Raw genomic sequence first — 12,007 nt, 5'->3', positions numbered from 1 at the left:
GGGCTGCCCAGGGAAGTGGTTGAGGCACCATCCCTGGAGGTGTTCAAAAGACGGGTTGACATCGTGCTGGGGGACGTGGTTTAGTGATATGGGTTTTTTTTTTGTCAGAGTTAGGTTGATGGTTGGACTAGATGATCTTGAAGGTCCCTTCCAACCTAGATGATTCTATGATTCTAGGATGGTGTTTTCCCTGAAACAGTCGGTGATTCTATAGGGCTGGAATTGCTGGGTTTGATGCTTCAGCTCATCCATACTGGTTACAGAAGCCCCAGTTGCCTGGATTTTCTCTGCAGGAGGCACAGACAGTAGTAATCTGGCTCAGGGTATATAAAAAAAAATGCTTTTAAACCAGCAGAAGCGCTACTGAGACAGTTTCAACGTTCTACTCGCTGTCGGGGAGGATTTACTATAAGTGAGGAGCCTTCTTTCCAGAGCTGTCAGTGCTGTGGTCGTGTGGCGAAGCCGCTCACGTTAGCGGCCGCTTTTGGAGACTGTTTTGCGTTTGAGAAAAGCGGTGTGTGAAGTTTGGATATTCCAGGTCAAATTCTAATTCCGTGTATTGTGACTGTATCTAACGACGCCGAAGTCTGCAATAATTCACTGTTGTACGTTGTATTTTTTATTCTTCCTAAATCACTGGGCGGCAGAGCAAAAGTGAAAGTCTCCTTTTGAGGGTTTAAGGGTTGAAGTTTGGAGGGTGAACACCAGTCGGTTTTTGCGTATTTTTACTGCTTTTAAAACCTGAGCAGCCCGTTCTCTCTCCTCATGAAAGAAACTGGCAGCGTTTTGGGCTTGGAGTGACGCGAGTGCTGTGTTTCTGGGAAAGGGGCTCGGAGGCTTTGGGTTTAAACACCTGGTATTTTCAGTTTTATAAGCCTGGAATGGTAATTTTGAGTTTTATTTTCCCTACGTTAATTATTGTAAATGTCTCATAATCCACGGATGTATGTTGATTAAAACAGGTGCAGTCGCTTTAGTATTAACGATCAGGGAGCCCGATACGTGCGTGAATTCCCTGCTTTGTGCAAAGAGGCTTATTTTCCCCAAATGTGTGTAATGATGTTTAATCACTGGCTTTGCCAAAGAGAAGGATTTTCTCCCTTTCACCTGAAAATATTTGTTGCGTGGATTTATTTTAACTTTTGGCTTGGAATTATTTATAGCACCCAGCGTGAATACGTTGAGCCAGAAGTTTTGATACGGAGTGATTTACTATAATATCTTCCTGGAAGTAATAGAATTTACTTAGTGCAGTAGGGATCTGTAATATATTCGGGGGGGGGGGCGATAGTAGAAATCGCAGCACCTGATTTCTGCTGGCTCCGACACAAAGCGACGTGAGTCAGTCAATAAAATAAAGCTCTCCCGTAGCACAGCGAGCAACCGGGAGCCTCAGCGCTGGAACTTGTTGTTTTATTCTTAATGCACGCATCAAAATGAAATTCCCTTCGGGGCGGTAGTTGTGCCAGGGGAGACTTGGCCCAAGCGGACAAGCGTCATATGTAAATATAAAAATTTACCTGAATATTACCTTCATTAAGGAACAATGAATTTCACCATTTATTCCACTTAATGCCACATTTGCACATTATGAAATGAGATAATAAGGTTAATTTTTGAGAGCTTAATTTTGTTGGATAATTTTTTATTGGGTAGTTGTTAATGGTTTGGGCTTTTTTTGAGTGGAATCTCAACCAGCTAGGAAGCCTTCAGACTCCTCTTGCACTATTAAATGGCTGCAAGCGCTTCTTCCTAAGGTCCATAGTGTCATCTAAGACCTTCAGCATCCGTGGTTTTCCCGGGGCAGAGGTTGGTGGAAAGCACACTGAGCAGCCATGAGGGAAGAACTGACACAGGGAGAGCCTTCATCCTACTTCATACCAAGATAATCTCTGAGAACCATCTTATAACGATGCTCGTTATGTTTCTACATGTAATTTAAAGACGGACATTTAGTTCCTGAAGACAAAATCAACGGTCCTAAATCTTGGTCATGTTTATTGCTGTGTAATTTTGGGCAAGACACTTAAATTCTCCTCGTTTTCCATCTACAACGGTGATATTATTCGAAAATGTGTAATAATCCGAAGTTTTGAAACGGTGATGGCTGTATTTTCGCTGGTCCATGTGGAAGCTGTGCTGCCCGTCAGCGTTATGTGGCTGGGAAGTGACGGGGCGTGAGCAAATCATCTCGACACGGTGACTGCATTGAATTCAGATTTTCAGTTTGGGGTAAAAAAAATGGTTCCTGTTTGGTATTTCCTTCCCTTTGAAACAGGCCGGTAGATATCCCCACTGCTCTCTAAAATATAAGGGTTTTCACCAGCTGCGTCCCCGTCGGTCCCAAAGCTGTTGCTGCAGGTACTGCTTGTTGGAAAGAGACCTAATTTCATCAGCATCTCCCCTGATTAAACAGCCCCAAACCCTCCCGCCACGGACTAATCCTGGAGCCATCTGTGGGTCTGTGTTATCCTGTTACGTGCCTGCTGGATTTCGGGTGGGATCAGGAGAATTTAGCGGAAGATCAATCGAATTTCCACTTTTTTAAAACATCCTTTCCAGCCTTAGCGTTGCACGTCCTAAAGCCATTCCAGTGGGAGCCTCGTGCTGTCACTTGTCACGATATGAGAGGGTCGCTGACGTCTTCTCCTCGCTGTCGGGGTTCTTGTTCTGCCTCACGTCTGCTGCTTTTCATCGCGCTCCTCTCGGGCAGGAGACCCTTCTGCTCTGGATCCGCTCCACTTAAAGGCCTGTCAGGCCTGTCCAAGGAAGGAGTCCCCAGCGACGGGATCTCCTTCCCTCCCTTCCGCTCCTCCCATCGCATCTCCTGTGCTTTCACATCATCTCCTGACCATTCGCATTCTCTCCTGGTCCTTGGCTTCTTCTCCTTTATGGTGCCGTTCCCGTTCAGAGTCCTCATCCCTTGTTGTAATACAATTTTTCAAGGTGTTTTGCAGACCTGTTCCTGCAGACTCGGCAGTTTTATGGTCTTCCCCGGTTGCTGGTTTTATTGTCGTCCCTGGTTGAGTCTTTTGACTGGTCCCTCATTGAGGTTTTCTGACCAACTCTCCCTCAGCTGTGGTGAAAAGTGGGGAACCTCTGCCTACCCCCCGAGTCATTTAGTGACCAGTGGATTTTGGAGATCTAGAGTACCCTCTGTGGTCATAGTGTGAGAGTGTCACAGAGCACTTAAATACACCAGAATCAGTTAATTCCTCTCCTCTACGGCCTTCTTAGGAGAAGACAGTGGTATCTTTTGTGTTGGTGCTTCAAGTTCGCTCTCCTTGAAGGGTCAGTGTTTGAGTTGGGTTATCAATTCAAGAGACTCCCCCGATGCTTATTTGTTTTAAAACTTCCTTAGAGACCTCCCTGGAAATAATGTCTTTTCATCTTCTCTGCACCGTTTCCAAACAAACCCTTTGCACTTCAAAATGTTTCCAAAAATAGTCATGGTGAGTTTTTTCAAACGCAGTTGATCCCATTGAGTAACTGGGGCCAGATGGACTTTTTCCCAACAGCGAATGCAGCACCCGGGTTTATACAGGTTAATTCCATCAAAGAAACGAGTCTTTATAATTGGTAGACTAGAAAATATTTCACGATTATTCAGGGCACAGCCAAAGGAGGAGAAATACAAATAAAAGGCCAGGACTTCCCGGCAGCTGAGTCTTCTGTTTTATTCCCCGCTGGGCTGCGCAGCGCCCTCGGTCCCTGCTCTCTAGAGCCACAGGACAAAGGAACCCTCTTGATGTTTACTTTGGCTCAAGGCAGAGACAGTTAATTTGAAGGAGTTAATAAATGGAGTAAGGAACTATGGTTTTGTAGCATCTTCTTTTCCCTCCCTAGGTCACGCAGATGAGTCGCCCGGATTTGATTCTCTTCCTGATGAAGTATCTCATGGCTCTGGTCGTTGGGATACCCTCCGTCTTCTGGGTTGGAAGCAAGAAGACCTGTTTCGAGTGGGCCAGCTTCTTCCACGGGCGCAGGAAAAAAGAGTGAGTATTGGTGTCTCACAGGGGAACTGGTGGAGCTCTGGCAAATCGTCTCCTCTCCCCTTGTAGTCCTGGAAGAGCATCTGGGTTAGTTTTTCATGGAGACAAAGATGGGACCAGACAGGGACAGCTTCCTTAGAAATTTCTCGCGGTTCAAAATGGAATAAGGAAGGACAAGACTAAAAAGAAGCCTGAAGAATTATCATGTATTTTTCCATAATTATTCTGTGGTCCCGGAATCAAAGGGACATTGCTCCATCTCTTTCCAAAGTATTTTTTAACAAGAATTAGGTTTCAGCTGAATATTACAACTTCTCTGGAAGTTTGTATTTATAAACGTGCTCACACCTTCAAACTCGAATGAAATGGCAGTTCCTTTCACCACGGTTGCGGTTAAAGCCAGTTGTCTCTGCTCGTGATCTTCCCTCGTGCGTTAGCGCCAAAGCCCGGCTGGATGGAATGGCAGTAAGAATGTCTCACGGCTTCTGGGAGATTGAAATTAATTTATTCTAAGGTATGGCATAAATTTCGAGAGAATCTATACGATTGTGCGATAGCTATGGCTGGCTATTTTCATAATCCTAAATGTTGCCTTGGAAGTAGGTGTTTCGAAATAGACGCACAAAGACGGGAAGCCTTTAAGGGACTTCTCCAGGATTTTGACTTGTCCTTCCTCGACAGACCCGGCCTTTTGCTGGGCTTAAAGCCAAATTACCTCTGTACAATTGGAGTAAAATTGTCTTTATTCCAGAGACAACCCACTAAGATACGCACGGGGTTAACAACAACTCGATATGCTGTTAATGCGTGTGCATACGTTTAGCTGGGATGTACACGGAGGTGACGTACCAGTTTGGGGGGCAGAGGACAGGAATGGAGCTAAGGCAGGCGGAGGAAGCGGTTTTACAGGACCTGGCTTATCTCAGGGAGGAGCTGGGTGGCTCCTGGAAGTGCCACCCTCTGTCCTGGTGCAGTGGGAGAGCAGAGCAGCTCCCACGCACGGCAGTGTCTGCCTGGAGCCAGATTCCTTCCCCGGCCGCATTCCTTGAGTAAGGGGCAGAGCCGATAAAACCCTTCCTCCCTAGGGAGCCTGCGACCCTCTGGGAGCACAGAGATGAAGAGGAGGAGCTGGGCCGGCCCAGGAGACGGAACGTGGAAAAATAATAGAACGGGAGAGGAGGAAAAGGGCTTCCCACAAAAAAGAGATTTTTAAATTAAAAAAAAAAAAAAAAAGGAAAAAGGACTTCCGAGGATGTGATGGCACCTCCTTTCATGGTGCTATGGTAGAGCAGCCAAGGGTGTCCCCTCTGCCAGCCCTTCCCAGCCAGGGATTTTGGCAAACAGAGGAGCTGGGGGACCGTAACCACTGATCTAAGGGCTACAGGCCAGTTGTGTGCGCATTATCAGATGTGTTGTGTTTCATCTGGTGTTCTCCTCCTGCTGCCAGTTTTTATCCAGAATTCAAATACTCGTTTGAGTGAGGAAGTAGCTCCCTGTGTTCCCTGAGAGGCAGTTCCCTGGGCAATCTGAGCCACAGCGCTATCCCAAGGATATCCCAGTCCCTCAAGGGGCTCCAGGAAAGCTGGGGAGGGACTCTTGATGAGGGAGGGGAGCCCTAGGAGGAGGGGGAAGGGTTTGACACTGAAAGAGGGGAGATGGAGATGAGATGTGGGGAAGAAGTTCTTTGCTGTGAGGGTGGTGAGAACCTGGCCCAGGTTGCCCAGAGAAGCTGTGGCTGCCCCATCCCTGGAGGGGTTCAAGGCCAGGTTGGAGGGGGCTTGGAGCAACCTGGTCTGGTGGGAGGTGTCCCTGCCCAGGGCAGGGGGCGGGACTAGACGATCTTTAAGGTCCCTTCCATTTGTGAATAGTTACAGCACTGTCACTGTGATCACTTTTCTATTGCAGTCATTGATGTTAACGATTCCAATTGCGATTGGAATAACGATTCCAATTGTGTCTTCTTCAGAGTTGTAAACGAGAGTCGCCAAGTGCTGCAGGAGCCAGACTTCGCTCAGTCTCTTCTGAGGGACCCCAACACCCCCATCATCCGAAAATCGAGGGGCACCTCCACCCAGGGCACCTCCACTCACGCCTCCTCCACCCAGCTGGCCATGCTGGACGACCAAAGGAGCAAGGCGGGCAGCGTCCACAGCAAAGTCAGCAGCTACCACGGCAGCCTGCACCGATCGCGCGACGGCCGGTGGGTGTCTTCTCTTTAAAGGCTTGTGGAAAATGGGAGGAGCCTCTGCCAGCCGGGCGTTTGGCCGTCGCATCGCTAAAACTGCACGTTCCGCTAATATTTGCTTTCTCTGATTGTGTCTCCTCTCCCTGGTAGTGTCTGGATTGGGAAGGGGGAAAAGTACCATCATGTTTTTCTGAGTCTGTGATAGTCTTCATGAATTATGGGGTGTGAATAGAGCGAGTGGGGGGATTCTGCCCCTCTGCTCCGCTCTGGGGAGACCCCCCCCAGTGCTGCCTCCAGCTCTGGGGCCTCAGCACAGGAGAGACATGGACCTGCTGGAGCGGGGCCAGAGGAGGCCACGGAGATGCTGGGAGGGCTGGAGCCCCTCTGCTGGGAGGACAGGCTGAGAGAGTTGGGGGGGTTCAGCCTGGAGAAGAGAAGGCTCCGGGGAGACCTTGGAGCCCCTTCCAGTCCCTCAAGGGGCTCCAGGAAAGCTGGGGAGGGACTCTGGATGAGGGAGGGGAGCCCTAGGAGGAGGGGGAAGGGTTTGACACTGAAAGAGGGGAGATGGAGATGAGATGTGGGGAAGAAGTTCTTTGCTGTGAGGGTGGTGAGAGCCTGGCCCAGGTTGCCCAGAGAAGCTGTGGCTGCCCCATCCCTGGAGGGGTTCAAGGCCAGGTTGGAGGGGGCTTGGAGCAACCTGGTCTGGTGGGAGGTGTCCCTGCCCAGGGCAGGGGGTGGCACTGGATGGTCTTTAAGGTCCCTTCCATCCCAAACCATTCTGTGATTCTGTGAATGTGTTCAACACAGGTTTTCCCGCGAAGGCGCTGATCTGTGTCACATCATCCCAGTGTGCAGGAAAACAGGTCTCTCCCGAATTCATTTTAGTATTTCTGTGGCTGCTTTGGTCTCTGTGTAAACGGATTTTTTTTCTTTCCGTAAATAGCCCCAGCCCTGCTGAAGTGAACAATGCCACAAGTTCCCCACTCGAACCTGAGGGGTAGTTATGTTTTATAACATAATTTATCACCGAGTACTTTCCTCACTAGTTACGGATGGCGTACGTAGCGCTGCGGTGGCACCCAACCTGCAGGAGGAGTTGGCACGCTTTGCCCGGGGGCTGTAGAAGCCAAACGAGGGAGCTCAACAGAGAAGGCCTTTTTTCCCAGAAGCAGGGGATTCGTGCTGGTGAACAGGCGCTGGGATGTATTTACATTCTTTGCTGACTGCGGCGGTAACGACGGTAATAATTGTCCTCTATTTTTTTTTTTTTTTTTTTAATAAATCAGGTACACCCCCTGCAGCTACAGAGGCGTAGAAGACAGACTACCTCACGGCAGCATGTCCCGACTGACGGATCACTCCAGGCACAGCAGTTCCCATCGGCTTAACGAGCAGTCGCGGCACAGCAGCATCAGGGATCTCAGCGGCAACCCCATGACGCACATCACGCACGGCACCAGCATGAACCGCGTCATCGAGGAGGACGGCACCAGCGCCTGAGAGGAGCAGTCCGGGTGGCGGCACGGCGCGCCGTCCCTTCCTCGGGGACGGGGTAACGCTCAATATTATCACGCCTCTCAGCGGGGGCTGATTTTGCCCCTCCGGAAGCCCAGACTGGCTTCTTCGTGGTGAAGCCAACGGTCTTGTGCATGGAAGTGTTCAGCGATCTTGAATTCTTGAGTAAAAAAATCCGGTTGCCTCTCTGGAACCTATCTGTAGGTGATTATTTATTCGATAACTGTCATTCATCGGGCACCGTTGCTGAATTTCTGTGTCGAAAACCACCTCTCCCCCCCGCCCCATTCCGATGGCTCCGCGTGTCGGTAGGTGGAAAGTCGCTGGCGGGGTCGCGCTGAGATTTTTTTTCTTCCAGGCATAAGGGAACTCTTGGAATATTGAAGGAATTCCTCCGCGCACCTCTCCGATTAGATGACGCGCTGATAACTCCTTTCCATCGAGCCCAGGGGCAGGGGACGGATATCAAGTGCTGTATAAAGGACGTCTGCGCCGACCCACAGGCATTTTTAACGGTTACACTGGAAACGCAACGTGGGAACGAGCGTTTTGGAGAAGGAGAAGGAGAAAACTCCGCTGAGGATCACCGGCTCTTGCCGGAGCCGTTCCGGCTCAGTCGCTGGGAGGGAGCGGGGGGAAGGGAGAGAGGCAGGGAAGAGTGATTTTTGTATAATTGTATTGTCCTTGCTTTTTTTACAAAATACTATTTAAATTTTCTACTTGTTTACAATTTATGTAGGAAGAGATCGATTTTAAAACCAGTTCTCTAGACAATAATTCAGCCACTTATTTTTTAGATTAACCTACAGAAGCTGAGACTGCCTGTTCCTCATCTATTTAAAAATAAGTAAGAATAACGATAGAACAGCTGAATTTGTTGCCCGAACCGGAATGTACAACCTTTTCCTTCGAAACAGAAGAAAATCCTGTTTATAAACCCTGCGGCCTGGGCCGGGAAGGCTGAGGCCAGACCAGAGGGGAGGAGTTGAATCCGAGATGGTCCCACCTTCCCGGCTGTTTCTCGGGGGGGGGGGTTCTCTTTACGCTGAGCGAGCGGGGAGCGGGAATTTACACACGGGTGGGAGAAACCCAGGCAGGGGCTGCCCACGGGTGGGGAAAGAGTGGGACGCAGCAGCCAGAAACCTTGCTGTCTCGAGGAGGAGGAGATGGGTTTCCACCATAAATGGTTGGCTCCTTCCCATCCAGGGAGCTTCCCACCCGTCGACCTCTGCTGTAGGGCATTTTCTTTTCGTTCCCCCCTCCAGAGAATTCTCAGTTTGGGCTTTTTTTTTTTTCCTTTGTGTGTGTGTGTGTAAATAATCTGTTGGGGCACAGCAAGTCTTCGCTGATGTTGGGGCACGGCAAGTCTTGGCTGCCGCTGCAGGCAAAAGTCAAGGCACGTCTTGGACGGCGCGGTAGATCTTCTGAAGCATCTCCTGTGAGCTTCGTTCAGCGTGAGGAAACACTGATCGCATTTAAACCTACCTCAGTAATTACCACAGATCGTTGCTGGGAAATGAATATTTTCATTTTATTTTTTTTTTTTTCATCGTCCTTTACATAATTCCCTTTTTGACCTGTTTGAGGCGCGTCCAGAAGCCTTTCTACACGCTTAGATGGCACAACCCTCGAGGGCAGGAATAGGGCAGCGGCCCGTGGTGCCAGCTCCGGCGGCTCTCGCCAGCGGCAGACGGGGAGCCGCGCTGCAATTACTCATTTTAATTGTAGCCGCTGACACAAAGCGGAGCACGTACCCGGGCGCTCCCAAATCAAAGGTTGCCCCGGGAGGCGCCGTGTCGTAGAAATATATTTACTCTAAATTGTCTTTCTCGCTTCCACCAGGGTTTTTTCTCCAAAGGAGGGAGGAGCAGAAGCCAAAGCCTCCGGGGGATGAGGAAGCTGGGCAGCGGCTCCGCGCTGTCCTTAGCGGGGATCCGGGGCCGGGGGTTGCTGCGCCGGCCTCCCCCGGGGCAGAGCAGACCCTGCTTTGACACCCCCGAGGGACATCCCTCCGTAGGGATGACCGTCCGGATACACCACATCACCTCTTTCAAAGCAGATGGGGAGGGGAGAAAAGGCCTTTTGAGCCACGAAAGTGAAAAACCCTTTTTCCTTTTCGGTTTCAGCTTCCACTAAATAACTTGCTGCTCCGAAGGGATGATAGTTCTAGGGCTGCGGATCTGCAAAGGGAGCCGGGGTAGCGGAGTCTCCCTGAGCGCTGAAACCGAACTAAAGAAGCTCAAGTCTTTATGTTGATCTTCCTGGCTCAATTTCCAGTACTTTTTTTATTATTATTATTATTATTAAATTGTTGCGATGCTTTGACTTGTTTAGAGTCAGGGAGGGGGAAGGACGATGAGGGTTTGGAATAGATCCGGCTGGAAATTTTGTTAATTTGTGAGGTTTATTCCCCGTATCGTTTCCAGATGGGAATCTCTGAGCTGTTCTGGGCTCGTGTCTCCTGCACGTGAGGGGCGGGCTCCTGTCCCCCCCCAGAGGGGCTAAAAATGTGAAACTCGGGTAGTTCTGGCTGGGTGTGATGCCCTCCCCCAATCCCTGTAATCCCAAACCCTCCCTTTTATCTCCAACCCCTGAATTAACGTGTCGCGCTCCATTTCCGCAAAGAATTCCTTCCCGGGCTTTCAAAGCCCCTTTCCGAGGACTGTTTCAGGTTTTGCGTGGAGGATTCCCCAGTTGGGGAACTCGTGGGGCTTCAGCTCCCAAATCATCGCCCCTGGGGGCTCCGAAGCGTCCCTGTTGGACCACGGCCCGGCTGCGCTCTCCGGCAGGGGCACCGAGGTGTGGTTTTGGGGTGCTTTCCTACCCGGCACCGGCGAGAGCTCCAGCCCAGGCGCCTCATTTCTGGGACTGATGCCAATCTTTAAATTCCCCCAGAGCTTCAACCCCCACCCGGGATGGCTCTTCTGCAGTTGCTCCAGCACCCCAGTTCATCTGGGGCTTGGCCTTGATCTGAGGTACCCGTGGCTGAACACGCGTCCCTCGGGATTTAGCAGCAGCGCTTTGTCCCTCTCCGGCAGATGCACGTGCCAAGAGCCTGAGCCCTCTCTCCTTGGAAGCAGGCAGAGAAGCACAGAATTTGGGTTTGGGAAGGGACCTTAAAGACCATCCAGTGCCACCCCCGGCCCTGGGCAGGGACACCTCCCACCAGACCAGGTTGCTCCAAGCCCCCTCCAACCTGGCCTTGAACCCCTCCAGGGATGGGGCAGCCACAGCTTCTCTGGGCAACCTGGGCCAGGCTCTCACCACCCTCACAGCAAAGAACTTCTTCCCCACATCTCATCTCCATCTCCCCTCTTTCAGTGTCAAACCCTTCCCCCTCCTCCTAGGGCTCCCCTCCCTCATCAAGAGTCCCTCCCCAGCTTTCCTGGAGCCCCTTTAGGGACTGGAAGGGGCTCCAAGGTCTCCCCGGAGCCTTCTCTTCTCCAGGCTGAACCCCCCCAACTCTCTCAGCCTGTCCTCACAGCAGAGGGGCTCCAGCCCTCCCAGCATCTCCGTGGCCTCCTCTGGCCCCGCTCCAACAGCTCCATGTCCTTCTGGTATTGGGGACTCCAAAGCTGGACGCAGTGGAAGTTGTAAGAAGTTGTACATATCCCAGTTTCTCCAGCTCATCCCAACGGCGGGTTAACGTATCTCCATCCTACACGTGCGATGGCTGAAGCCCCACAATACCCTTTTGCGAGATCGTGATATCAAAGCTTTCCATTAAATCCACGGCTTCTTATTCCCAGGGAGCTGCGTGTCCCGTTTTATCCCATCGAGAGGTGGCAGAGCCTGCTTTGTTCCCGAGACCTTTCCTGGCCTGTCCGGGCACAGCGGGAGCTGCTCGGCTGGAGTTTGTGATGTTCCTTCTTTCTTAATCCCTCTGTAGCTCCCGTGGTTTGTTGAAATACGGAGGATGGGAGGCACGGAGGATGGGAGACGCGGAGGATGGGAGGCGCGGAGGATGGGAGGCGCGGGGGCGTCGCGCGGAGGAGGCTGTCTCGGAACCACCCCAGCGCTCGTCTTTTTAAAGCGTTAAAAAAAAAAAAAAAAAATAAAATCCAACAGCAGCAAAAAGCCACAGTTCGTTGGAAATTTATTTGGCTGCTCTCAAGCGCCCTCCCTTTTCTTTGTGCTTTGGCCTAAATTTTGTGACGGAAGCGAAAATCCAACCGCAGCCCAATGGTTCCAGCAAGGAAGGGAGGGAAAACCCCTCGGGAAGGGCCCGGGAAGAGCCGGGTGAGTTGGGACCAGCCCATAGAGCGATGCCCACCCTTCCCGGGGAGTTGACCCCACAGCATGGTGCGGGGGGGGG

The 12,007-nt window shown here is 51.0% G+C and overlaps 1 protein-coding gene across 2 annotated transcripts in view; it reads left to right on the top strand.

The window, feature by feature from the left end:
- Positions 1-7,677, top strand: part of FZD3 (frizzled class receptor 3) — a 55,024-nt gene extending 47,347 nt beyond the window's left edge. For both annotated transcript variants that reach the window (XM_074153031.1, XM_074153032.1), the window contains exons 4-6: positions 3,847-3,995; positions 5,959-6,192; positions 7,464-7,677. In XM_074153031.1, the coding sequence (XP_074009132.1) occupies positions 3,847-3,995; positions 5,959-6,192; positions 7,464-7,677 (597 nt within the window). The remainder of the gene's footprint in view (positions 1-3,846; positions 3,996-5,958; positions 6,193-7,463) is intronic.
- Positions 7,678-12,007: the final 4,330 nt, after the last annotated feature.

The sequence above is a fragment of the Numenius arquata genome, chromosome 9, assembly GCF_964106895.1.
Source record: "Numenius arquata chromosome 9, bNumArq3.hap1.1, whole genome shotgun sequence".
NCBI lineage: Eukaryota > Metazoa > Chordata > Aves > Charadriiformes > Scolopacidae > Numenius > Numenius arquata.
The sequence above is the reverse complement of the archived record's forward strand: the minus strand, read 5'-3'. Positions and strand labels throughout refer to the sequence as shown.